At 45.8% G+C, this 27,609-nt stretch overlaps 2 protein-coding genes across 2 annotated transcripts in view; both read right to left on the bottom strand.

Annotated features, from left to right (window-relative positions):
• Positions 1 to 27,609, bottom strand: part of oxt (Xylosyltransferase oxt) — a 295,185-nt gene that overhangs the window by 193,108 nt on the left and 74,468 nt on the right. The window lies entirely within an intron of this gene.
• LOC138373368 (sericin-2-like) lies at positions 8,305 to 8,982 on the bottom strand. The gene has a single exon (XM_069339566.1). The coding sequence runs from the start codon at positions 8,980 to 8,982 to the stop codon at positions 8,305 to 8,307; it is 678 nt and encodes a 225-aa protein (XP_069195667.1).

The following is a 27,609-nucleotide window of genomic DNA, read 5'->3' as shown; positions in this document are numbered from 1 at the left end:
TCTTCAGACGCAATGAGAAATAGTCGTTGATTGGTCAAATGAACGAGGCTTGGCCGGTCTGATGGATGGAGTGGAGGACAGTCTCCCGTAGGGGCTAGGGGATAGAACCACACAGACGAGATCCAGCTCTCACTTCTACCACTCTCCTCTCTCTCTCTCTCTCTAGTTCAGTGAGATCATAGTGAATGAGAACAATGAGAACCACGAATGTTTCTGCTCACATTTCAATTATCAATTCTTTTTCTCTGACCAGCTTTGTGAGTGAGACTGGCCATATACTGTGCTTATTATGCACTTGATCTTCAAGTATTTTATATGTAAAGATTATGAGATTCTGTCGCTCATCTGTTTTTTTAGGGAAAATATGTCTGAATGATAGTTACGTTCCCAGTAGCTTAAAAACTTTTTTTGATCTATCTCTCTTTGCTTCAGACTCGGATATCTTACTGGTTTGACCACAGAACGGAAACATTGACTTTCTGTTAATCGATTTATTAAACTGAACGACAGAAGGAGGAAGACTGTTATAGTATGGGTTACATAAGTACATATGTGAGTGTTTGGGTATAAATACGACTGCTTAAGGTGGACCTTTACGCCTCATGCATTTCCCTGTGTAATTATATTTTGAAGATTTTGTCCCATAGTGCTGCGATGAGGGTTCAGGGGAACACTGCATGGGGGTTCCACGAGCTTGTGTCCGGGGGTTCCACGAGCTTGTGTCCGGGGGTTCAATGAGCTTGTGTCCGGGGTTCCACAAGCTTGTGTCCGGGGTTCATCGAGCTTGTGTCCGGGGTTCCACGAGCTTGTGTCCGGGGTTCCATGAGCTTGTGTCCGGTGTCCACAAGCTTGTGTCCGGGGGTTCCACGAGCTTGTGTCCGGGGGTTCCACGAGCTTGTGTCCGGGGGTTCCACGAGCTTGTGTTCGGGGTTCCACAAGCTTGTGTCCGGGGTTCCACAATCTTGTGTCCGGGGTTCAACGAACTTGTGTCCGGGGTTCAACGAACTTGTGTCCGGGGTTCCATGAACTTGTGTCCGGGGTTCCATGAACTTGTGTCCGGGGTTCCATGAACTTGTGTCCGGGGTTCCACAAGCTTGTGTCCGGGGTTCAACGAACTTGTGTCCGGGGGTTCCATGAACTCGTCTTCAGAGTTTCTCTAGAATTTGCAAAAGCGTGCAAAAAAGTACAACTTGCCACCTTTTTCATAACATTAAATCTTTTAACTATTAAGGTTTTAAAATTACCTATCTGACTTGGAAAGAGAAGCTGTGTCAAGACAGGAGATTTTTCCAGCGACAAAATAAAATCCCAATAGAGGCCTAGAGTGGGGTCTATGGGTAAGGAACTTAGTGTCTATCGACCACGAATTAAATTGTGCTACAAAAAAGCAAGACAAAGTTTCACATTAACTTTCATATTATTTTCATTGGTGAATGTATTATACAACAATAAAAGGTTACTTTTATTCGCTAACAATTTTACTAAAAACTATTGAAAAGGTTTGTCTCTTTTTTAGTCAAATTAATTAGTAAATAGAAATGGCCAATAAATGCTTTTGTAATTTTTTATTTAAAAGTATGAGTTATTTATCATTTATTAATCCTGCTGCTTCACATTGTGAAATTTACCCCTGTCGGATACAGCATGTGTCACAAGGAAGGGGAGGCCCCCTGTCGGACACAACATGTGTCACAAGGGAGGGGGCCCCCCGCCCCCCCTGTCGGACACATGTGTCATAAGGGAGAGGCCCCCCTGTCGGACACAACATGTGTCACAAGGGAGGGGGCCCCTGTCGAACCAAACATGTGTCACAAGGAAGGGGCCCCTGTCGAACCAAACATGTGTCACAAGGGAGGTGGCCCCTGTCGGACCAAACATGTGTCACAAGGGATGGGGCCCCCTGTCGAACCAAACATGTGTCACAAGGAAGGTGGCCCCTGTCGGACCAAACATGTGTCACAAGGGATGGGGCCCCCTGTCGAACCAAACATGTGTCACAAGGGAGGTGGCCTCTGTCGGACCAAACATGTGTCACCTAGGGGAAAATATCCTCGAGATTTACTCGAAACATTTCAGTGGTTCCTCCGACCAAAATAGACCTTGGGAACCACTGTAATAGAATCTACGCTATCTCACAAAACACACAAAAAAAACATTGTGTTTAACTAGCAATATCTGCCCAGACGCCCCCTGGAAGCACCTTCCCAGTAACTCTATTTTTGTGTCAACACGTCTCTTAGGCCCGTGGGTATGACCCATTTTTTCAGAGGCGGCAGTGACGTAGTTCATCTCCTCTCCCCACTCATCTGCCACACGGAAGGGGTGGAAGGAAAGTTGTTCCCCCTCGCCTCTCCCACTAGTTCCCTCAGCTATTAATTATTCAGTGATAGGCTGAATGGGTGCTGGCGTAGTGGGGTGCTGGGGAGCAAGATAGGATGGGAGATGGGGAGTAAAATAAGAGGGTGATGGGGAGCAAGATAAGAGGGTGATGGGGAGGAACAGTTGAACAGAAATACAATGAAGACGTTAAGAAGATAATGGAAGATGAGCACAAGGAATAACAGATAACAAGAGATAAGGTTACAGAGAAAGGCAAGTAGATGAGAGAGGAGGTGAGTAGATGAGAGAGGAGGTAAGTGGATGAAAGAGGTGAGAAATGAGAAGAACAGATGTTAGAAGAGGTGAATACATGAGAGTGTGGGTAAGTAGATGCGAAAGGTGAGAAGATCAGATAGGCGGTCAGCCCATGACACAGAAAGTTAAGTAGATGGAGAAGAGGGTGAGTTGACGGAGAGGAGGTGAATAGATTGAAGTGTTATGGTGGGGGAGGGATGTTTTGGGTGGTGGGGTGAGGGTAGTAGGGTAGTTATGTCCCTCCCCCCACCACTTGCGGGGGGTTGAGCTCTGGCTCTTTGGTCCCGCCTCTCAACAGTCAATCAACTGATGTACAGGTTCCTGAGCCTATTGGGCTCTATCATATCTACAGTTGAAACTGTGTATGGAGTCAGCCTCCACCACATCACTTCACACACCACCACACACCACACACTTTTGTGTGTGGTGTGTGTGTGTGTGTAACTATGAACTAACGAAGTGTGTGTGTATGTGTGAAACGAGGGGAGCGAGGCACTAACGAGCAGGCAAGGTGATAACCGCCGTCATAGAGGTCAGACGCGATAACTGGGCTGAGGTCATCTGTCACCGTGACACAGGCCATTAAGGCGCTCATCACCAGGCGCCCCTACTCCTACCCCCCCCCCCCCCCATTTTACACACATTTACAAAATAACGATTTGATTTAATCATATTTTTTCTCTCTCTGTTCGTCTATGTCTCTCTGCTTGTCAACAAAATTATTGTCAGGAACTATTTCTGAATTGACTTCCTCGCTGTGACAGACAGATGGGTGAGTGTTCATCGGGTTACCCCTCAATCGGTCCCTCCCACAGCAATCCCCATCAACCAATTCCTCCCATACAGTACCCCGTCCACCCATTCCTCCGACTGCAATCCAAAAATCCCCCATATCTCCCCTACAGTATCACTGGAGCGTGAATCTGGCTTTTGGCTATGTGTATATTTATATATGTCTGTATATATGTATGTATGCATGCATATATGTTTGTATGTATAAAGAAAGTGAAATGTTAATGCATTTGTTGCATAAAAGAACGGTTTTAATTGTTTTGTTGTTAAGCAGAGGTGTCCAATATTCCGTTGCAATGAAGGGATATGATCGCAGTTTTATTGCAAGTAAACTGAAGTGTTCAGAGCTTCGTTTCAAACAAAATGCGGCGTGTTCTCTGGTCTGCTGCAAGCAAAACCATGCATTTGCTTCTCTGTTGCAAGGAAATACTATGTTCAGTTGCTCATTGCAAGCGGGATGATTACTGCTCAGCAATCATCGCTCAGTACTCCTGCCTTCAATTCTTGTGTTGTAGGGATGTTAAAATCTCTTGGAGCTTTTAACACTTTCTGTCTGTCTGTCTGTCTAGCTGCGTATCTTCCAACCTGCTTGCTAGGTCCGTTTACCTACCTGTTTGTTTACCTGTGTAAACGCCTACCTTTTTACCTTTCAACCTGCCTGTCTGTCTGTTGTCACAAGAATCCCCCTAGAAAAGGAGATTGAGCCTATTCCATCATCACATGTTCAACCATGTAACGTCTGCATGTTCAAAAATAGAGAATTAACAAGCAAGAACGACAACAACTATACGTCTAGACAAGATTCCACCTCTCTATACCCCCTCCCCCCCCAGCACCTGGCGTCTCCAGAATCACGCTATTGGCTGATGAACAAGCACCTTGATAGTTCGCAAACTGCCGGCTTCCAATTATCAAGACAACAGCGCCACCTAGATGGTCACTTTCCTGTATATATAGAAGCCAGCGAGGCACAATCAGTCAGAATATTCTCAGTGCTCAACCTGCTGGACTCTCACACTACCCTGTGTGGTGGTAGATTTATGCAGTCTAGTACTCGGTATTTTCAGCATAATTTATTTCTTGTTCTCTAACGTAACGTTAACGTGTCTATTTGATTGTTTTTTTCATTTTGCACACTGTAAGTCTTGGTAAGTAAGTAAGTAAATAAGACTGTAAGCCAAGTCTTGGAGGAACTGTTTTTATTTTTGAAATTTTGTCAGTTATTTTTTTCCATAGTAAAGTATTTAAATTTTTCCATTTCTGTACTTTATCCTGCAGTTACTGCACAGTGAAGTCAGCCTAGCAGTTTTATTTATTAATTTGTTTTAACTTTTTTTATTTTTGCATTCCATCTGCCCTAAGCCACTGCTCTTAGTCACTTTACCGTCACACTGTCTACCTGGTTGCCTGCCAATCTGCTTTTCTGTCAACCTGCGTACCTGTCTGTCTACTAGCCTGCCTGCCTACCAGCTTGCCTACCCACCAGCCTGACTGCCTCCTAGACTTTGCACAGATAAGCTCTATAACGGAGCGGGCCTTTACGCCCAAGTCACCCTTGACGACCGACATCATCCTGCCCAATCCCTGTCGTGTTTAAGGTCATAAGGTCATTAGGTCAGAGAGCCATTGAGAGCTCCACACTTCATGTTTAATCTAAATAAGATTAGATAATGTTTCAGTGGACTGTGAAGCATTTCTCCACAATTCTGACATTTCATTTCTGTTCTTCAATTCTTTCCTTTCATTAACATAAGTGGTTCATAGTTGATTCTTGAATCAGTCCACAGATTCCAATGTTCCAGTTTCTGTATCATGGTCAGTACACGTTTTCTCCACCGCTTCATCTCTAATCATATTTTTAATCTGTGCTAGACTTTATCTAGAGTGTAAATGTATATATTCCTTCTCTTGGTTGCGAGGTTTGCCACGCCAATGGTAATATACCTGGTGTTGCTACATGACTTTGGCAGTCAGGTGATATGTAAACAACGACGAAGTTGTTTGAGTGTTTACATAATGTTATAGCTTTTGTTAGCTGGACGTTATGAGGTAAGTGCTGTTGTAGCAGTGTTCCAGTGCTGTTGTAGCAGTGTTCCAGTGCTGCTGCAGCAGTGTTCCAGTGCTGTTGTAGCAGTGTTCCAGTGCTGTTGTAGCAGTGTTCCAGTGCTGTTAGAGCAGTGTTCCAGTACTGTTGTAGCAGTGTTCCAGTGCTGTTGTAGCAGTGTTCCAGTGCTGTTGTAGCAGTGTTCCAGTACTGTTGTAGCAGTGTTCCAGTGCTGTTGTAGCAGTGTTCCAGTGCTGTTGTAGCAGTGTTCCAGTGCTGTTGTAGCAGTGTTCCAGTGCTGTTAGAGCAGTGTTCCAGTACTGTTGTAGCAGTGTTCCAGTGCTGTTGTAGCAGTGTTCCAGTGCTGTTGTAGCAGTGTTCCAGTACTGTTGTAGCAGTGTTCCAGTGCTGTTGTAGCAGTGTTCCAGTGCTGTTGTAGCAGTGTTCCAGTGCTGTTGTAGCAGTGTTCCAGTGCTGTTGTAGCAGTGTTCCAGTACTGTTGTAGCAGTGTTCCAGTGCTGTTGTAGCAGTGTTCCAGTGCTGTTGTAGCAGTGTTCCAGTGCTGTTGTAGCAGTGTTCCAGTGCTGTTGTAGCAGTGTTCCAGTGCTGTTGTAGCAGTGTTCCAGTGATGTTGTAGCAGTGTTCCAGTGCTGTTGTAGCAGTGTTCCAGTGCTGTTGTAGCAGTGTTCTAGTGCTGTTGTAGCAGTGTTCCAGTGCTGTTGTAGCAGTGTTCCAGTGCTGTTGTAGCAGTGTTCCAGTGCTGTTGTAGCAGTGTTCCAGTGCTGTTGTAGCAGTGTTCTAGTGCTGTTGTAGCAGTGTTCCAGTGCTGTTGTAGCAGTGTTCCAGTGCTGTTGTAGCAGTGTTCCAGTGCTGTTGTAGCAGTGTTCCAGTGCTGTTGTAGCAGTGCTGTTGTAGCAGTGTTTAGTGCTGTTGTAGCAGTGTTCCAGTGCTGTTGTAGCAGTGTTCCAGTGCTGTTGTAGCAGTGTTCCAGTGCTGTTGCAGCAGTGTTCCAGTGCTGTTGTAGCAGTGTTCTAGTGCTGTTGTAGCAGTGTTCCAGTGCTGTTGTAGCAGTGTTCCAGTGCTGTTGTAGCAGTGTTACAGTGCTGTTGTAGCAGTGCTGTTGTAGCAGTGTTCCAGTGCTGTTGTAGCAGTGTTCCAGTGCTGTTGCAGCAGTGTTCCAGTGCTGTTGCAGCAGTGTTCCAGTGCTGTTGTAGCAGTGTTCCAGTGCTGTTGTAGCAGTGTTCCAGTGCTGTTGTAGCAGTGTTCTAGTGCTGTTGTAGCAGTGTTCCAGTGCTGTTGTAGCAGTGTTCCAGTGCTGTTGCAGCAGTGTTCCAGTGCTGTTGTAGCAGTGTTCCAGTGCTGTTGTAGCAGTGTTCTAGTGCTGTTGTAGCAGTGTTCCAGTGCTGTTGTAGCAGTGTTCTAGTGCTGTTGTAGCAGTGTTCCAGTGCTGTTGTAGCAGTGTTCCAGTGCTGTTGTAGCAGTGTTCCAGTGCTGTTGTAGCAGTGTTCCAGTGCTGTTGTAGCAGTGTTCCAGTGCTGTTGCAGCAGTGTTCCAGTGCTGTTGTAGCAGTGTTCCAGTGCTGTTGTAGCAGTGCTGTTGTAGCAGTGTTCCAGTGCTGTTGTAGCAGTGTTCCAGTGTTTTACAATAATAATATTATTATTATTATTATTGTGTTATTAGTATTAGTATCTCAGCATTATTATAAATATCATTATTACAATAATTGAAGTAATTATAATTATTCTGATTATCATTTGTCTATTACATTTTTCAACATGGCATCCTTCAAGTTACTTTACATAGTCATGTATATATTTTAAAGCAGATCTTTGGTTGCTTTTGTTCAACCACTTGGGCTGGACGGTAGGGCGACGGTCTCGCTTCATGCAGGTCGGCGTTTAATCCCCGACCGTACAAGTGGTTGGGCACCATTCCTTCCACCCCCCCCCCCGTCCCATCCCAGATCCTTATCCTGACCCCATTCCAAGTGCTATATCGTAATGACTCTGCGTTTCCCCTGATATATTCTCCATTCTTCTTCCGTGATACATATTTTTATGAAGATATAATATAGAACTTGAAAGGTATTTAGTATTTTATATTACTTTAGTCAATCCTGGACACAATGTTTGAATTGTTAAAGTATGTAAACAACCAGTTACTATAATAATTTAATATATAACACACACATATATCATCTACAAGGTAGGGGGGGGGGGGGTAGGGAAGGGAACTATGAGGAGAAAGCGCCTAGCCTTTACGACTATATAGCACTTGGAAGGGGTCAGGATAAGGATTTGGGATGGGACGGGAGGAAGGAATGGTGCCCAACCACTTAACCCGCCAAACACACACCGAAACTACGACGTTGGTACATCGTTAGAACAAGTTTTAACACCTAACCAGTTATAACAACCAATATAGCAAGTTGTAACAACGTTCTAATACGTCATAAACACGTTAAGCCAAGATGTAACAACTTTATTACAAGTTGTAACAAGCTGAAAATAGACACAGTTTCGGTTTGTGTTTCCAGGGTTGTGGACGGTCGGGAATTGAACCAAAAAAAAAATGTATATGCAAAAATACATACCTTAAAACACAATGGATAGAAAATAGAGTTGGTTAATAAGAGGAGTGTGTGTGTAGCGGCCCGGGAGGACTACACCCCCCAACCATCATTTGATTCCCTAACGATCAGTGCAGCAAAATTGTCGCCCGTATCGGAGGTGTGGGATAATTCCAGGTCGCTCGAGCGTTTTTTAACACACAATTATACTAATGAATATTGGACCGCCTATAATTACAGCTGCCATCATAGTGGGAAATAAAAATCAACTGGAATAATTAACATATAATTCCAGTGGACAGGAATCGTGAGGCTTTAAGGGAACTGAACTTCTCTTGCTTCCCACAGCGTTCACTGGTTGATGTGAACCCACAGCGTTCACTGGTTGATGTGAACCCGCAGCGTTCACTGGTTGATGTGAACCCGCAGCGTTCACTGGTTGATGTGAACCCGCAGCGTTCACTGGTTGATGAGAACCCGCAGCGTTCACTGGTTGATGTGAACCCGCAGCGTTCACTGGTTGATGAGAACCCGCAGCGTTCACTGGTTGATGAGAACCCGCAGCGTTCACTGGTTGATGAGAACCCGCAGCGTTCACTGGTTGATGTGAACCCGCAGCGTTCACTGGTTGATGAGAACCCGCAGCGTTCACTGGTTGATGAGAACCCGCAGCGTTCACTGGTTGATGAGAACCCGCAGCGTTCACTGGTTGATGAGAACTCGCAGCGTTCACTGGTTGATGAGAACCCGCAGCGTTCACTGGTTGATGTGAACCCGCAGCGTTCACTGGTTGATGAGAACCCGTAGCGTTCACTGGTTGATGAGAACCCGCAGCGTTCACTGGTTGATGAGAACCCGCAGCGTTCACTGGTTGATGTGAACCTGTTTGATAAGATGCGGAGATACCTTCAGCCTCTCTATCTGCCTGACTCATCTCCCTCATTCATCTCAGACTCGGCAGATGATATTGGCTTACTCCTCATCTAAATTCAAGAGGAGTTGTGAGACTCAAGTGTCCGGAAACAAAACGCGGACACATCTCACGTATCCGAGCGCCGACTGGTCGTGTATCCGGACACAACAGCCGGCCGTGTATCAATTTGTCAGCACATTTACCGGTGATGGCCGACATGGAGACGCCAAGTGATGAGTTATTATTGTTGTTTTAGCTTCCAGGTGTTCCTCCCTCACTTCTGCTGCTACTGCTGCTACTGCTTCCTAACTCCTCCTGCTGCTGCTGATGCTTCTGCTGCTGCTGCTGCTGCCTCACTCCTCCTGCTGCTGCTGCCTCACTCTTCCTGCTGCTGCTGCCTCACTCCTCCTGCTGCTGCTGCCTCACTCCTCCTGCTGCTGCTGCCTCACTCCTCCTGCTGCTGCTGCCTCACTCCTCCTGCTGCTGCTGCCTCACTCCTCCTGCTGCTGCCTCACTCCTCCTGCTGCTGCTGCTGCTGCTGCTGCTGCCTCACTCCTGCTACTGCTGCTGCTGCTTCTGCTGCTTCCTCACTCCTCCTGGTGCTGCTGCTGCTGCTTCTGCTGCTTTCTCACTCCTGGTGCTGCTGCTGCTGCTGCTGCCTCACTCCTTCTCCTGTTGCTGCTGCTGCTGCTACTGCTGCTGCTGCTGCTACTTCCTCACTCCTCCTGCTGCTGCTGCTTCTTCACTCCTCCTGCTGCTGCTGCTTCCTCGCTCCTCCTCCTGCTGCTGCTGCCTCACTCCTACTGCTGCTGCTGCTCCCTCACCCCTCCTCCTTCTCTAGTCTACACTCAACTACCCGAATACATTACCCTAAGATACACTACCCTAGGGTACATTACCCTAGGGTACAGTGGCTAGCTGATCTTGCTCATCTGTATACCCAATGCATATCTCCCTTCACCTTGTATATGTATAACTTATACATCTCTCTCTGGCTCCTCTGTCTGTTGTTTAGCACTATTTGCGCCCCGTGTATCAAATACACAAATAACCGGATCACATTACGACTAGCGTATTCGTTCAACCGAACATGAACCAGTAACCGGATCATATTTTGCTGTTCTGATCGTTCAGTTGAACACGAAAAGCTTTCCTTTTTTGTTTCATTTCTTTAGACACATTTGGGTTTTATGTTATTTGATAAAATGTCTCCTGGAGTTTTATCTCACTGTTTATTAACTGGGATAAACGTGTACAACACTCGTATACATTTTATACAACACGATTGCTTGTTTTTTTTTCCCTAAAGGCGTATACTTTTCTTATATGGTACATAATATATGTACACACACACCACCCCTCCCCTTTCATTATTATTATATACATTATAATATATATATATATATATATATATATATATATATATATATAATCGTTGACCTTAGGGACTAGGAGGCTCGAACGAACACCCGACCCCCCCTCCGAGAAATAGAACAAAAAAATGATTACGGTTGGAAATAAGTTTTGCTAAATACTTTATTACTTGAACTAGTTAAGATATCCAACTTTGTATAGTGAATCTTTCTTTAATAATGACATGTGATAAACCTTTCATACACTTTAATGCATTTAATAAACAAAATTACGTCATATCAAAAAAGCTTCTTAATTGGAACTCAAAAGTAACGTTATAATAATAATTAATATCGACAACCTAAGACAAAGAAATATGGCGAGGATGCCTGATTCGGTTAATTTTGGCGCGAAAGCCGTGTTGATAATTTTTTGGCGCGAAAGCCTTGTTGACATTTTTTTTGGCGGGAAAGCTACTGAGGTGGAGAGTCGAGCGCCCACCAGGATGCCAGCTTCCTCTTTTTTAACCAATTAAGCCAGCAGTAACTTAATCAGCCTTATTTCATTATACAGTTAGACAATTTTCTCACCGTGAAATGCTAATAAAATGGATATTGTTAATTGGAAAGCCTGGAGCGGGAGCAGGGCTGGCAACTGTGTGCTCAAGGCTGCCAACACTACCGAGATCCTCCAGACTCTCTCTTGTTTTCAGCAAAAAGTTAATGTTTAAATACTTGTAAACAACATTTATCCAATTAAAGTTACTCTCATATACTTGGAATTGTATATAATGAACGGAAATACTTTTGAAAATCAATAAAACTGAGAAACATGCGGGCAAAAAAAAAATATTTAGAAAGCAATTACACACAAACACACACACACACACACACACACACACACACACACACACACACACACACACACACACACACACACACACACACACAGTCCCAGAACTAAAGGATACGAGATAAGCGGAAATACTAAAGAAACTAAGCTTCATATCACTAACAAAGGAGCTAGTGGGAGATATAATTACCACATATACAATTCTCAGAAGTGATAGGGAGAGATTATATGTGATTGGTTTGTTCACGACCAAGAGAACACTCGTGGACAAATTATGAAAGGAACATTAATTACATAATAAATAGAATGCACTAACAAGAGAGTTAATGGAGGTTAGACTCCATACACAGTTTCAAATAGGAGTCCATCCCCTTAGATGTCTAAGACAAGGTTCTCAACGTGTTCCGTTTTAAAGGGAAGTTCCTAGCATTTTCTGTTTTAAGCTCCTGCCGTTTACTATTTTAGGAAGTCCTACTGTTGTTCTGTTTAATGAAAGGTACATACCGTTTTCTGTTTAGGGAAGGATCTACTGATTCCTGTTTCAATGAGAATTCCACCGAGTGCTGTTTCAGTGAAGGTCGTACCTATTTTCTGTTTTAAGTGAAGGCCCTTCAGTTAACTGCTCTAAGTGAATATCCTTCCGTTTACTGTTGTTGGTGAAGGTCTTACCGTTTACTGTTGTTAGTGAAGAGGAGCCGTTCACTGTTTTAAATAAAATGCCGAATGATGTTAGAAAAGGCGCTCCTGCCTAGCTCTGTTCTAAGAACTGGTTCGCTATTTGGGAACTTTGAAAGGGTTGAAACGAGTGAGAGAAGGAGGGAAGGTGAGAGAAAGAATAAATGGGTGGAAAGGGAGAAATGAGGGAAGGAAGGAGGAAGAGAGGGAGAGTCAGAAGGCAAAATAATACAATCCCCAGGTCAGTAGGCTACGCCCAGAATGCCTATACATCACTTTAAAGGGATTGAGAGAACAAGGGGGGGATTGGAATATGAGGAAGTGAAAGAATGGTGCCCAATCGCTTGCACAATCGACGATCGAGCAAGGGGGGAGGGGGTGATGAGGGAGAACGTTATGGGGGAGGAGGGGGGGAGCAGATGGAAGGAGGAGGAGGATCTCCAACTCTTATGAGGGCAGTGGTGGGTCTACGAGGATGGAGTAGAGAGGGAGTGAGGGAGACAGGGAGAGAGGGGGACGAGGACACTAGATGGTGTTTGATCAGCAATCCCCCCCCCCCTCCATCCCCCCCACCCCCCACGCAGATATTAAATTTGAGAATCCGAACCCCCTCATCTTTCACGGGGATTTGCAAACACGAGGGAAAGGAATAGAGGGAGAAAGAGAAGGGAGGGGTGAGAAGGAAGAGGAAAAAAATGGTGTGTGGAAAGGAGGGAGGGAAGATGGGCGTCTTGGGAGTGAACGAGGAGAATGCGTAAATTAATGTTTATGCAAGTAATGTTAGACCGAATGTCGGGGCGGCCCGGTCTCTCTCCAAATACCTCTCTCTCTCCCTCTCCATCTCTCCCAAATGTGTCCTTTCCCTCAGTCCTGAATGCCTCCCACTGTGTTTCATTTCCTTCCCTCCCTCTCTCTCTCTCTCTCTCTCTCTCTCTCTCTCTCTCTCTCTCTCTCTCTCTCTCTCTCTCTCTCTCTCTCTCTCTCTCTCCTTCCCTCAACTCTCCCTCTCGCCTCAGGCAATATATCTACACCGATAGCACTACAGCCCCTGACACAAAATCAATAGATCCAGCTTCTGAAATGTTTTGGATTTGACCACTTACTCGCACTTAAAAATTTCGCAATTTTATGGTGTAAAGTTATCAGCTGTTATCTCTTCTTTATTTTTAATTTCCATATAAATTGCTGTTGAAGGAGATAGAGAGAGATGGAGACCCAATAAACATAAAATGATAAATGGGAGATTTGACAAAAATCTAACAAAAAACAGAGAAAATAAAATGCAGAAATAAAAATACAAAAGCTAAAAAAAAAGTAAATATGCAAAAGGCGACAAAAAAAAGAGAATTAATAAAACAAACAAACAAAAAGTTTAGCCATTAACGCATAAACAAATTTCTCCGTCGACTGACCTCGGCTAAACTACAGTTTATATCCAAAAATTTGTTTGTTTTTGTCGCTTTGTTTCCCTCCCCCCCACCAAACACCCCCTCCCCCCCTCCCCTCCCCCCCCCCCCTCCCCTCCCCCACCCACCAATAACACAGGCGGCAGACAGTCCCAGTCTCGCTGGCAACACTACGATACCCCTCCCGTCTATCGCGGTCTATTGCAGTCTATCGCTCCAGGCTCACGCTCACTCCTGATATTGCTCCCTAGAAAATCTGATAAAATTTCAGTTGTCTTTTGTTTTTGTTTTAATTGTTCTATTTCTCTCTCTCTCTCTCTCTCTCTCTCTCTCTCTCTCTCTCTCTCTCTCTCTCTCTCTCTCTCTCTCTCTCTCTCTCTCTCTCTCTGACTAGCGTTCATGTGGAACTGTTCTGATGTTTGCAATAACTCTTTAAGCCAAGAGATAGTAAACCTATATCAGTTCATGTGAAGTTTGACCCTAACCAGGAACCAGGAACCAGAGGTAGGAACCAGGAACCTGGAGCGAGGAACCAGGAACCAGGAACCAGGAACCAGGAGCGAGGAACCAGGAACCAGGAACCAGGAGCCAAGATGGAGCTTTTCCTTCTACCTCCTGCGGGAGGTCTTCTACCTCCTCCAGTAGAGCGGTGCACACTGCTACCATACCGGAACGCAGAGCATCAATATCTTAGAGCGTAGAGTACTAACACTACAGAGCACAGGGCACCGCCGCTATAGAGCACAGAGAACTAAGAAAACGACAGTCAGATCATTGTGGTACCCCAGCAGAGGGCCAGAGTGACATCCAACAGGAGCGGATGGCACTTACTGACAACTTTCACCATCACCCATCTATTGGAGTGTTGGCTGGATAGATAGTGGAGAGATAATGATAGATTACGCATCGTCAGTAGAAGAGAAGGGAAATTGTGAAAGAGGGTGGAGGGAAAGGGAGATGGGAGAGTGGGTGGATTACGAATGGGAGAGGGAGAGAGAGAAAGGGATAGGGAAGGAATACAGAGAAAATAGAAGTGCAAATAGAAAGATGGAAAAGAAGTGTGGAAGTAAATAAGGAGAGAGAGAACGATGGAACGGAATAACGATAACAAAGATGTGTAAAAGGAAATACTTCGAAGGGACAGAAATATAAAGAGAAAGAAAGTGGTTATGGTTGATAAAGAAGAGGAATTAAAGAGAGGGAAAAATAGTCAAGATTAGAAAAAGTGAATAAGAGATTAAGTTTAGTAAACAGATAAGGAAGAGAAGAGAAGGAGAGATAGGTAAATGCAGGAAGACCCCGATTAAAGAAAGGAGGGGAGGGAAGGAAGGAAGGGAAGGAGGGAAAGGGAAGGAGGGGAAGGGAGGGAGGGAAGGGAGGGTTACGGAGGGAAAGCAATTAACAAACTGCGTTTCACTATTGGTTCAGAGAGAAACAAAAAAACAAGCAAGCCTCCCCTTCATTCATTCCTGACATGAACACCATCCACTGATGTTCCCCCAGGGGCCCGTGTGTGTCCCCCAGGGGCCCATGTGTGTCCCCCAGGGGCCCGTGTGTGTCCCCCAGGGGCCCGTGTGTGTCCCCCAGGGGCCCGTGTGTGTCCCCCAGGGGCCCATGTGTGTCCCCCAGGGGCCCGTGTGTGTCCCCCAGGGGCCCGTGTGTGTCCCCCAGGGGCCCGTGTGTGTCCCCCAGGGGCCCGTGTGTGTCCCCCAGGGGCCCGTGTGTGTCCCCCAGGGGCCCGTGTGTGTCCCCCAGGGGCCCGTGTGTGTCCCCCAGGGGCCCGTGTGTGTCCCCCAGGGGCCCGTGTGTGTCCCCCAGGGGCCCGTGTGTGTCCCCCAGGGGCCCGTGTGTGTCCCCCAGGGGCCCGTGTGTGTGTGTCCCCCAGGGGCCCGTGTGTGTCCCCCAGGGGCCCGTGTGTGTCCCCCAGGGGCCCGTGTGTGTGTGTTCTCCCCAGAGGCCCGTGTGTGTGTTCCCCCAGGGGCCCGTGTGTGTGTGTTCCCCCAGGAGCCCGTGTGTGTGTTTTCCCCCAGGGGCCCGTGTGTGTGTGTTCCCCCAGGGGCCCGTGTGTGTGTGTTCCCCCAGGGGCCCGTGTGTGTGTGTGTTCCCCCAGGGGCCCGTGTGTGTGTTCCCCCAGGGGCCCGTGTGTGTGTGTTCTCCCCAGAGGCCCGTGTGTGTGTTCCCCCAGGGGCCCGTGTGTGTGTGTTCCCCCAGGAGCCCGTGTGTGTGTGTTCCCCCAGGGGCCCGTGTGTGTGTGTTCCCCCAGGGGCCCGTGTGTGTGTGTTCCCCCAGGGGCCCGTGTGTGTGTGTTCCCCCAGGGGCCCGTGTGTGTGTTCCCCCAGGGGCCCGTGTGTGTGTGTTCCCCCAGGGGCCCGTGTGTGTGTTCCCCCATGGTGTTACACATCAATCACTGTCACACACACACAGAGTGTAACGCTCATCGAACACCAAGACACACTTTCGACTTCCTGTCAGCTTAGCCCACACATTCTCACCGTTCACTTGACTGGACGATGTTTTTGGGTCCTGCAGATGTTTACCAATATTAACCAATCAGACAACAGTATATAGTTATACAGGCGATGAGTCACAATAACAAGGCTGAAGAATGTTGACCAGACCACACACTAGAAGGTGAAGGGACGTCGACGTTTCGGTCCGTCCTGGACCATTCTCAAGTGTGGTCCATCAATCGACTTGAGAATGGTCCAGGACGGACCGAAACGTCGTCGTCGTCCCTTCACCTTCTAGTGTGTGGTCTGGAATGAAGTCATCGTTTGCTCCCAGTGACTTCATGTAACATGTGAAGGGTTGTTAGTGAATCTTCTCCCATTCTTAACCTCAACATTTCGACATGTTGAATGAAGAGGTTCCAGTCTTCGACCTCCAACACTTATTCCTTCAAATCTACTCCTCTTCCTGTGGGTTTATTTCTTCTTCATATAACTAGACGCCGACCTCTCAACCTTCAACCTCGAGGAGGTTGAAGATACCGGAACCATTCACGTTTTCACTTTTATTATAAACAAAAATATATATGTTTATTAGAATCTTCGGAAATATGTTCATTGTGACGCGTCTAAATATATATGAACACGTTGTACTGAACAGGGAGAGAATAGCTTGATCTACCTCATCCCTTTGTGAGTATTTATACCTCAATCAACATTTCAATTTCAATTTATTATAAATGATGAAACATGTGTGTATCTGTTTGCTTTACAACGGAGAGTTTGCTCAATAATAAATGTTCCTTTTGGCCACCAATGTCGCTTCTTTCACCTGTTCTTTACTTAAGAAATATTGCACTTACTGTGGAGGGGGGGTGCAGGCGAGGTGGTGCTGTGAGGGAGGTGTAGGAGAGGCAGTATTGTGAGGAGGTGCAGAAGAGACAGTACTGTGGGAAGGTGCAGAAGAAACAGTACTGTAGGGAAGTGCAGGAGAAACAGTACTGTGAGGAGGTGCAGAAGAGACAGTACTGTGGTGGAGGTGTAATAAGACACAGCAGGGAGGGAGGGGAATGGAGGAGACAGAATAGGGCAGTGTTGGAATACCGGAATACGATAACGTCTTGACGAATGAGAAGGAATAGAATGAAGGAGTTGATAGGAAGGGTTCTGTGGTGTATCGAGGTAATGAGGCAGAGATGAGTGAGTGTCTGGGGAGAGAGGTAGGGGAGGGTTGAGGGAAGAGGCAGGAGGGTAGGGGGGTGTTGGAGAGGGGGTGAATACTGTCAGGATGATAACGGAAGGAACGAGGGGGATATGGTGTGGAAGATAGCAGAGGGGGGACTGGGGCAAACCGGAAGGGAACGCGATAAGGGCAAAGGGAGTGTGGGGTGGTGATAGATGGGGTTGAGGAGGGGGAGGGGGAGGGGGGAGAGGTTGAGTTACAGTGAGGTGGGGGGCCAAGGAAGGGGAGAGGGGGGAGAGATTGAGTTACAGTGAGGAGGGGGCCAAGAAAGAGGAGAGGGGGGAGAGGTTGAGTTACAGTGAGGAGAAGGGGGGAGCAAAGAGGGAGGGGGTGTGGGGGGGTCGTCAGTGTGGGGAAGGTCAAACTGGCTGTGTCATCAACACATCAACACCGGACCAAGAGGAAGAGTAATGTGAAGGAAAGGTGTAATACTAAATACCAGTTGCTCCAGTCCTCAGTCCTGTATTGCTGTCAGTGTTGGTGGACGAGGACTGGCGCCACACGTCAACCCGTCCTCTCAACCAGTAAGTCTTACTCTATACCTTACTCCGTAACGTATAGAGTAAGATAAGTGCTTACAGGTATACGCCTGAGACCAACTTACGGGTCTCAGACGTATACCTCGAAAGCACTATCAAAAGCAGCGGCTCACAATCCACATTTTCTATGCATAGGTTGGTGAGGTTAAGTGGGTGGCTTGGGTGCCTACATTTTAGGGGGGGAAGTTTAGCGCACTGTAGCTTGTTACAAGTCATGCAAACAGGCAGTTCCGGGCCTCGGCACTCCTCGCCACTAGCGTCTGGGTCTGGGGTAATCTACGTGGACACTTCAGTGTTGAATTAGCTTGGATAAACAAGCTTAGAATAAACAAAAAATGTTTGATGAGGGGGGGAGGGGAGGGGGCTCATTTATAAGCTCGAGACTATATTTTTTTTCTAAACAAATTTTATTAGCTTCCCCTGAGTAAGGTGTGATAATCATTTCCCATTTTCTGCCTCTCGATTCTGTTTATATTATCCGGGGTTTATATCTTCTTGGTTAATATTATCCGGGGTTTATATCTTCTTGGTTTATATCATCCGGGGCTTGTACAACTGTTGTTGTTGCTGGTTGTGAATACTGTTGCTTCAGCTGTTGGGTTCCCCCTCCCACTTTGTATCCCGCCTCTCCCTTCCCTTCCATATGGACGACCCTTTTACCCTCTTTCCCTTCCCCCTCCCCTCCCCCTCCCCCCCCTCCCCACACTATGCTGTTAGGTGCCATTAACAAAGTGTTCGGCCGCTGTGTTCTGCCTGATAGTCATAATTTGCATAGAGACAAAGGCACCCGGCCTCGCTCCCCACAGATCTGTTAGTGATCCACGCCGGCCACTCTGCTGGGGAGGGGTGGTGGGGGGGTGTTGGGGAGGTGGGGGAGGGGTGTTGGGGAGGTGGGGGGGTGTTGGGGAGGTGGGGGAGGGATTGGATTTTAGGGAGAGGTAGGGAACTATGAGGAGAAAGCGCCAAGCCATTACGACTATATAGCACTAGGAAGGGGTCAGGATAAGAACTTGGGATGGGACGGGAGGGAAGGAATGGTGTCCAACCACTATGACGGTCAGGGATTGAACGCCGACCTGCAAGAAGCGAGACCGTCGCTTACCTAGTTGTGCTTAGCAAGTGGGAAGGAAGGGGAGGATGGAAGAAAGTGTGCAGAATGAAGGAGGTTATTAAAGGAACACCCTGGAGCTAGTGTGAGGGAGGAGGAGGAGGGAAGACACTCTAGTAACCAGCACAAGAATGGGCACCTCTATGCACTCAAGAGGTGCACCTCTTGAGTGCATAGACTTTACACTCGCGTGAGATATTACAGAGCCATACTTGAGAAACTCCACGGACTCGCTGCAAGAAAAGTCCCTGAATTCAGAAGATTGAACTGCGAGAAATGGGTGAAGAGCGGTCCACATCTCCCTGTAGAAGAGGGTAAAATAGGGGACATGATCACGATATATATAATCCTCGGATTATTTGAGAAAGTGGGTAAAACATTAATGATTATCCCTGAGCAGGCCGTGAGGTCGTGGGTATAAAGTAGATACTCAAATGAACAGCAGGCTTGTATGATCCCGCTTCTTTACTGTAAAAGTAGTGGCTCAGTAAAGTCAGCTGCGACTAACCAACACATAATGTGAGTTACTGAAGGCAAAGGACCCACGCGGACTTACTCATACACACATCAAATCAAATTTTGCGATAAACGAAAAGGTAAAGAGACCCCATGACTGAGAATCAATAAGGAGAACCAGTTGAGTGACACATGAGAGGCGGGACCAAAGAGCCGAAAGCTCAACCCCCGCAAGCACAAATAGGTGCTTGCAACTGGAAACTGGAAACTCAGATGAGTCACAGAGATGTTAGGAAGTTTTCTTTTAGCGTGAGAGTAGTGGAAAAATGGAATGCACTTGGGGAACAGGTTGTGGAAGCAAATACTATTCATACTTTTAAAACTAGGTATGATAGGGAAATGGGACAGGAGTCATTGCTGTAAACAACCGATAGCTGGAAAGGCGGGATCCAAGAGTCAATGCTCGATCCTGCAAGCACATATAGGTGAGTACATATAGGTGAGTACATATAGGTGAGTACATATAGGTGAGTACACACACACACACACACACACACACACACACACACACACACACACACACAGATATTAGAAAGAACTTTTTTAGTGTCAGAGTGGTTGACAAATGGAATGCATTAGGGGGTGATGTGGTGGAGGCTCACTCCATACACAGTTTCAAGTGTAGATATGACAGAGCCCGATAGGCTCAGGAATCTGTACACCTGTTGATTGACGGTTGAGAGGCGGGACCAAAGAGCCAGAGCTCAACCCCCGCAAACACAACTAGGTGAGTACAACTAGGTGAGTACACACCACGAAGATGTTTATAAAGTTTTAATGGAGTTTCTTTATATTTCACGAGAATATTAAAGTATTCGAAGAGAGTTCCTCTGCTTGCTCCCTCAACCCACTAAACCGAATTGTAAGTTCTCTCGCATACTACTATACCACTTAAGAGAGCCTTGATCGCCCCTTCCACACTTTAAACTCATTTATAAAGCCCAATTCTTGCGACACTCCAGCACTTACACGTTCACTTAATGACTTCTAAACCACTGGCAGTGGTTTAGAGTGAATGACCTCCCTGGGGTCATTCAGACCATTCATATGAGGTCTAAGCTATGAGGACAGGTGAAAAAACCTCTAGTGTACATCCTTAGAGGAAAGACGTAAGAGAGAGGAAATGATCACTACATACAAGATACTGAGGGGAAACAGACATTGTTGACAAGGACAGGATAAACGGACACAAGTGGGATTTGAAAACAGAAATGAGTCAGTAGAATAAAATAAAAAAATATCAAGCTTGTACCCTGTACGGGTGGTGAAGAAGTAGAATACACTGAGAGAAGTGTCGGAAGCCATCTCCACCAGCAACTTTAGCGTCAGAATTGTAAAGAAATTCGAAGTTCGGAAAACTTAAAACACTCCAGATACAACAGTGGCAGTTGACGGGGGGACAAGAGCTAGACCTCACTTCATCGTAATCACTGACAGGTAACCATTCCATATGCTCCAGGATCATAGGGCGAATATGATCCAACATATCCGCATAGATAGAGCTAAACACATACAGTATGTACTAACCTATTTGTGCTTGCGGGGGTTGAGCTTTGGCTCTTTGGTCCCGCCTCTCAACTGTCAATCAACTGGTGTACAGATTTTTGAGCCTACTGGGCTCTATCATATCTACATTTAAAACTGTGTATGGAGTCAGCCTCCACCACATCACTTCCTAATGCATTCCATCCGTTAACTACTCTGACACTGAAAAAGTTCTTTCTAATATCTCTGTGGCTCATGTGGGTACAGTGTATGTGTATAACAATGTGTGACAGGATACATGTCATTACAAACTACATATTGATCCGTAATTCAGTGTCGCTATGGTGGGAGGAACTTACAGTTCGTGACGTCATCAAGATGGCCGCCATTTGAATGGATGAATTTAAATTAACGACGTTTAACTGTTTTTAAACATTTGCCCACAAGTCAAAGGCTGTTGATATGTGTTCTTACATATAATTACACACATGTCCCACTTCTCCTGCTCCTCCTGGGCACTGACACTTGGTGCAACAGTGCCAATGGATCTCTCAGGCACTCTAAGTGTTAATTTCCCGGCGAGTATTAGGGCGCTAACTACCCGCCGCCGCCACCCTTAAGGACACCTAATTTGCATACTGACGCTAAGACGGTGCCAACGCTCAGAGGAGCTCTTAATGTTGTTCTTATTGTGTCGGCGGAGGAGGCAGAGGAGCAGGAGGAGGAAGAGGAGGGGGAGCAGGAGGAGCAGGCGACGATTGGTATGAAGAGAGGAAGAGGAGTCGGATCACTTGGAGGAGACGCAAGAAAATGTGGAGGAAGCTGAAGAGAAAAGGAATTTGGAGGTTTTTGTAGGAGGAGGAGGAGTGTGGATAAGAACACTCCTGGATAATGTGGACATAGACAAGACTGTGTAACAGGAGCGGCCACAGAGTCACAGTCACAGAGTAACAGTCACAGAGCCACAGCCACAGAGCCCCCTGTTACCAAGTAGTAAATAGGTACCTGGGGGTTAGTCAGCTGTCACGGGCTGCTTCCTGGTGTGTGTGTGTGTGTGTGTGTGTGTGTGTGTGTGTGTGTGTGTGTGTGTGTGTGTGTGTGTGTGTGTGTGTGTGTGTGTGTGTGAAGTGTGGAGAAAAAAAATAGCAGTAGTAACAGTTGATTGATAGTTGAGAGGCGGGCCGAAAGAGCAGAGCTCAACCCCCGCAAATACAACGAGGTGAACACACACACACACACACACACACACACACACACACACACACACACACACACACACACACACACACACACACTCCAACTTCCATCAACTCTTAGTTGACCTAGAGTTGAGAGTAGGGCGTGGCAAGAGGGAGTGAAGGAGAGATGATTAAGAGTGATTAATCCTCATTAATTGATTAATGTGATTATAATCCTCATTAATTCACACAACACATTGTCACTACAGACCTAAGGAAAACATCGACAATAACAATAATTGTTTATGCAAATACAAGAAAATTATTTCATACTGATTACTGCCGGTTGAATTATGTGTTTGTTGAATACACAATGAAAGCAATTTGGCGATAGATTATGCAGTCAGATGATTCAGGAATATTCGCAACCCAGTTTTGCAGTAATATAAATTGTTCATGAACTTATTACATTGTTCACTGTTCTCTGATTATACCAGAGTAAATACCAGATGCTGGAGAATGTGTTCCATCCTTGAAGTATTGTAATGGAGAAATTCACAAGGGCCATGACGAGGATTCGAACCTGCGTCCTCGTCATGGCCCTTGTGGATTTGTTCATTTGATGCATCACGTTAGTGTGTGTTTTGTAATGGACTTCCATTACTTTAGAGATTTCAATCTTTTTTTACCGTTTCCAAGCTCAATCCCCCTTTCCATGCCATACCCTCCCACGCATGGCTCTCATTTCATGGCCCCTCCCTTGTGGTAGGCTTGGCTTGGCACTGTGTTGGCCCGACAGTTGGCTAAGGATGCCGACTCATCAATAGTCATGAGAGGAGACGTAACTTGTGCTGCTCCTCACAGCCGAGCATCCTTCCATCCGTTAACTCAATTATTCCTCAACTTCTGTTGTTGGTGTTGGTGGGGGGTGGGGGTGGGTGGGGGGGGGGTGGTGGGGGGTGGTGGTGGTGGTGCTGGTAGTGGTGCTGATGGTGGTAGTGGTGGTGGTGGTGGTGACGGCACTAACCTACCTGTGATAGCAAGGAAGCGAGACCCAGCTCTTAATGCCCCAACCCACAAAACATCTTGTACCTTCTTGTGTGTCATTATAATTGACTATTCTGACGATCAAATTCTCTGTGGAATCTGGCCTTGATGTTGTGGGTGGAGGCGGCTGCTACAACGACCTACAGGGCGCTTAATTTCTCCACCACCTATACAGGCTTCGAGTACTGCTTTACTTCGACTCATTTCCTGCTTTACTTCGACTCATTTCCGCTTCCAGCTTTCACTAATATCCTCTCGTCCCTCACTCTCAGACTTCAGAGACGCTGTCCTTATCCACTTTCTTAATTTCCTTTCAACATCTTGTACGTAGCGATCAAGTACTCGCTGTTTCTCCTCTCCTTCAAGATGGCGAGGTCTAATTCTCACAGCTCCGCCGTCTTAGCTCTGACAATAACCTTCTTGCAAACTTTGGTACTTTCAGTTTTGGCTTCACACCTCTCAAGGTGCAGAGTCCAGTCCGGTGCTGCATATTCCAGTATTAGAAGATTGCCTTGGTTTAGGTTCCTAAACGATATTTTAATGTTTGCCAGCATATAGTGTGCCGCTGATGTTATTTGGTTTGTGTGTGCCTCTGAAGATAGTGTTGGAACTATATTCCTCTCCCTCTCCGACTCCTCAAGTTGCCTTAACCGTATGGTGTAGATATCTTCTCCTTTCTCCCTTTCCCATCCACATTACCTTATACATGTTGCGATTGAATTCTAGCAACCATTTGTTTGCCCAATCCTACAGTTTGTCAAGGTCATTCAACAACCTTTCTCAGTCCTCGGTTTCTAAATGACTCATTGGCTCTGCGTCGCCTGTAAACATTGACAGGTTCGCTTCCTCGGGTTGGTCACTCACTTACATTAGGAACTGTAGCGGGTGCCAGGATCGACCCTTGGGAGACTCCACTTGTCACCGTCCACCAACTTGAAGCCTCAGCTCTGACTCTGATGCCTGTTGTCTGACCTTCAGGAGGTCCGTCACCCAGTTCGGTATCTTCCCATCCATCGCTGCTTGCTTCTCCATCTTGTCTTTCGTAAGGAACAATATCAAATACTTTTTGTCACTCTACCAAGCATTCTTTTTCCTGTCTTATTTGAGTAGGCTTGACATAGAACTCGACCAAGTTTATCAGGGCCGACTCTCTCTTTCTCAATCCATGCTGTCCACTTGTTACAAAGTTCCTCCTGGCGGAGTGTTCAGTTACTCTCAGCCTGCTCACTTTCCCGTCACTTTGAAGGGAACACTTGTCAGTGACACCCGTCTGTAGTCTGTGCCTCGTGTCTGGCACCATTTTACACTATTGGGACTACGTTTGACTTTTTCCAAAATTTCCCAAGGTTGTCAGGTGGTGGAAGAGGTCGTTGTAGGGGTGGTAGTACTGCAGTTAATGCCGGGCTGTTGTAGCTGTTGAGGATGCTGCTGTTTGTAAAGAGCAATTCGGCGCTGTAATTCCAATCACCCTATCCATTCTCTACCCCTTACACAACATCCTCCCATTGTCCTTCCTCCTCCTCCTCCTCCCTCCTCTGCCTGCATACTCTCCTCTTCTCCCTTCCTCGTAGGAGGGCAATAAGGCTAGATAAACCTTGATACAATATTGGATACTATAGCTTACAGCCTCGCGAAATATATCGTTAATTGAATGTGAGAGAGAGAGAGAGAGAGAGAGAGAGAGAGAGAGAGAGAGAGAGAGAGAGAGAGAGAGAGAGAGAGAGAGAGAGAGAGAGAGAGAGAGAGAGAGAGAGAGAGGAGACACAGACACGCTGATACGGATACAGACACTTCTTAATGTTACGTGCCCATCACCCTCCCATTCCATAACATTTCGTGCCCATCAAACAAGGGAAAATGTTCCCATCAAACTTTCATGACGTCACAGAGCCAAAATCACGAATATCAGGTGTCAAATTAAATGAATTATTCAAAACAGGCGCGAGATGCGCCGAACGGTAATCTAATATCACAAACTAATCGAATCTAACAGAGCAGTAACGCCACGTGACGTCACCTGCAGGCACTGGTTCGAGTCCCTCGTGTAAATCCGGATCGATCGTTTAGCAAATTGGAGCCCCTAAATATAACTTTTATTCTGAACAAATCCACAAGGGCCGTGACGAGGATTCGAACCTGCGTCCGGGAGCATCGCAGACACTGCCTTAATCGACTGAGCTACGAGTTGAAAATTTGGGTTTCAACTCTTTTTACCCTGTCGTAGCTCAGTCGATTAAGGCAGTGTCTGGGATGCTCCCGGACGCAGGTTCGAATCCTCGTCACGGCCCTTGTGGATTTGTTCATTTGATGCATCACGTTATTGTGATCTCTGTGTGATAACTTTTATTCTGTTTTCCATAACTATGTTCGTTTGGTTGTTTGGAATGCACCCTTCCTATTTAACCATGCAATGGTAGGCAGGCAGATAAACACATAGAGGGCCTGACGGCTGAATGGACAGCGCTCGGGATTTGTAGTTTATGGAATGTGGAATAGGAGAACATAGACCTCACACAACCTGTAAGTTATGTGGAAAATCTTTAAAGAATTCTATCAAAGAAAGGGATCTAGGAGTGGTTCTAAATAGAAAACTATCACCTGAGGACCACATAAAGAACGTTGTGCGAGGAGCCTATGCTACACTTTCTAACTTCAGAATTGCTTTTAAATACATGGATGGCGAAATACTAAAGGAATTGTTCACGACTTTTGTCAGGCCAAAGCTAGAATATGCTGCGGTTGTGTGGTGCCAATATCTTAAGAAACACATCACCAAATTAAAAAGGTGCAAAGACATGCTATTAAGTGGCTCCCAGAACTGAAGGGAAAGAGCTACGAGGAGAGGTTAGAGGGATTAAATATGCCAAAGCTAGAAGATAGAAGAAAAAGAGGAGATATGATCACTACGTACAAAATAGTAGCAGGAATTGATAAAATTGATAGGGAAGAGTTCTTGAGACCTGGAACTTCAAGAACAAGAGGTCATAGATTTAAATTAACGAAACAAAGATGCCGAAGAAATATAAGAAAATTCACTTTTGCAAACAGAGTGATAGACGGTTGGAACAAGTTAAGTAAGAAGGTGGTGGAGGCCAAGACCGTCAGTAGTATCAAAGCGTTATATGACAAAGAGTGCTGGGAAGACGGGACACCACGAGCGTAGCTCTCATCCTGTAACTACACTTAGGTAATTACACTTAGATAATTACACACACACACTTGAGAGGCGGGACCAAAGAGCCAGAGCTCAACCACCGCAAGCACAACTAGGTGAGCACACACACACACACACACAAAGAGCCAGAGCTCAACCCCCGCAAACACAACTAGGTGAGTACACACACACACACACACACACACACACACACACACACACACACACACACACACACACACACACACACACACACACACACACCCACCCACCCACCTTCCCTGATCTAGTTATTACGTCTTATCATCTTCCAGTTAGTCGGGTCGTGACGACTGAATCAGCCTACAAACCAACGACCGATACATCGAATTGAACCGCTCGTAACCACCTGATAACCCGCCTCCCGCGCTACTTTACGAGCCTCTAGGACCCATAAACATCGGTAATGTGCCGGTATTCTCGACCTAGTTGCTCCAGAGACGCCGAACGAGCGGGCAGACAGTGCTAACCACCATAGCAATACGCTGGCTTCCTCACTTTATCGATATTTAGAATATTCTCAGTGAAGTCCTCATTATCCGGAAGCCGGCTTGGCTGGCATCACTCTAGTTGGGAAGACGGATAAATGGTAGCCGGATATCGAGAAGGGACTTGATTTAGGGTAAACTTCTTGTGGTGGCGGCCAAGCCCGACACAGCCGGATAGACACTAGCCTCCCTATTGACACACCAAATGAATGACAGGAATAGATAGTGAATTCGTGAACCGCAGAGAGAAAAGGCGGGACGGGAGGGACAGACAGACAGACAGACAGACAGACAGACAGACAGACAGACAGACAGACAGACAGACAGACAGACAGACAGTCAGAGACAGACAGACAGAGATAGAGAGAAGCACAAAGGGTAATAGAAAAGAAAGAGAGGAAGTAGAAAATATTTCGTACTGCAACTGACAGCGAACAAGAAAGCACAAAGGCAGCTTCCCTTCATCTTTATTTTATTTATTTAAAAAAGGTGTCAGTAAACATTTATTCCCATTATAAAGTTGTGTGATAACGACAACATGAACTGATCCTATATTATTACTTTGACTGTTTCTTCACCTCACTTGACACGGCCTTATTCCTGTTGATGTTCACTGCTATTGTTAGTGTTTAGTCAGTGTCCCAGTGTTGTGTGCCAGTGTTCCCGAGAGTGTGTTGAGTGCAGTAGAGACGTAAACACTCAAGAATTTATTCTTCATTTTCCTTATGTTTCTATATAATGTGTTATATTGAAACAGAAGGACATATATATAGAAAAATATATAAAATATATATATATTATATATATATATATAACTAATATATATATAACTATATTATATATATATATATATATATATATATATATATATATATATATATATATATATATATATATAAAATATAATATATATATAGAAAATATATAGAAATATATATAATGTGTTAACATAAACCTACGAAGAAGGTTTATGTTAACACATTATACATATTTCATACGTGTGTGTGTGTATATACGTGTATGTATGTGTGAATTATTAAGTATGACAGAGAGGGTGAGATCAATGATTCTAACACGAATCTTTATTTGTTTTCACTTGAGAAGGAAGATGAAACATTGTCCAAAAG

This window comes from Procambarus clarkii, chromosome 42 (assembly GCF_040958095.1).
Source record: "Procambarus clarkii isolate CNS0578487 chromosome 42, FALCON_Pclarkii_2.0, whole genome shotgun sequence".
NCBI classification, from domain to species: Eukaryota; Metazoa; Arthropoda; class Malacostraca; order Decapoda; family Cambaridae; genus Procambarus; species Procambarus clarkii.
Note: the sequence above shows the minus strand (reverse complement) of the source record. Positions and strands in the feature narration are given on the sequence as shown.

Bases quoted from the DNA above. Each gene is read 5' to 3' on its own strand.
- LOC138373368 (XM_069339566.1), bottom strand. From the start codon at position 8,982: ATGAGGGAGATGAGTCAGGCAGATAGAGAGGCTGAAGGTATCTCCGCA.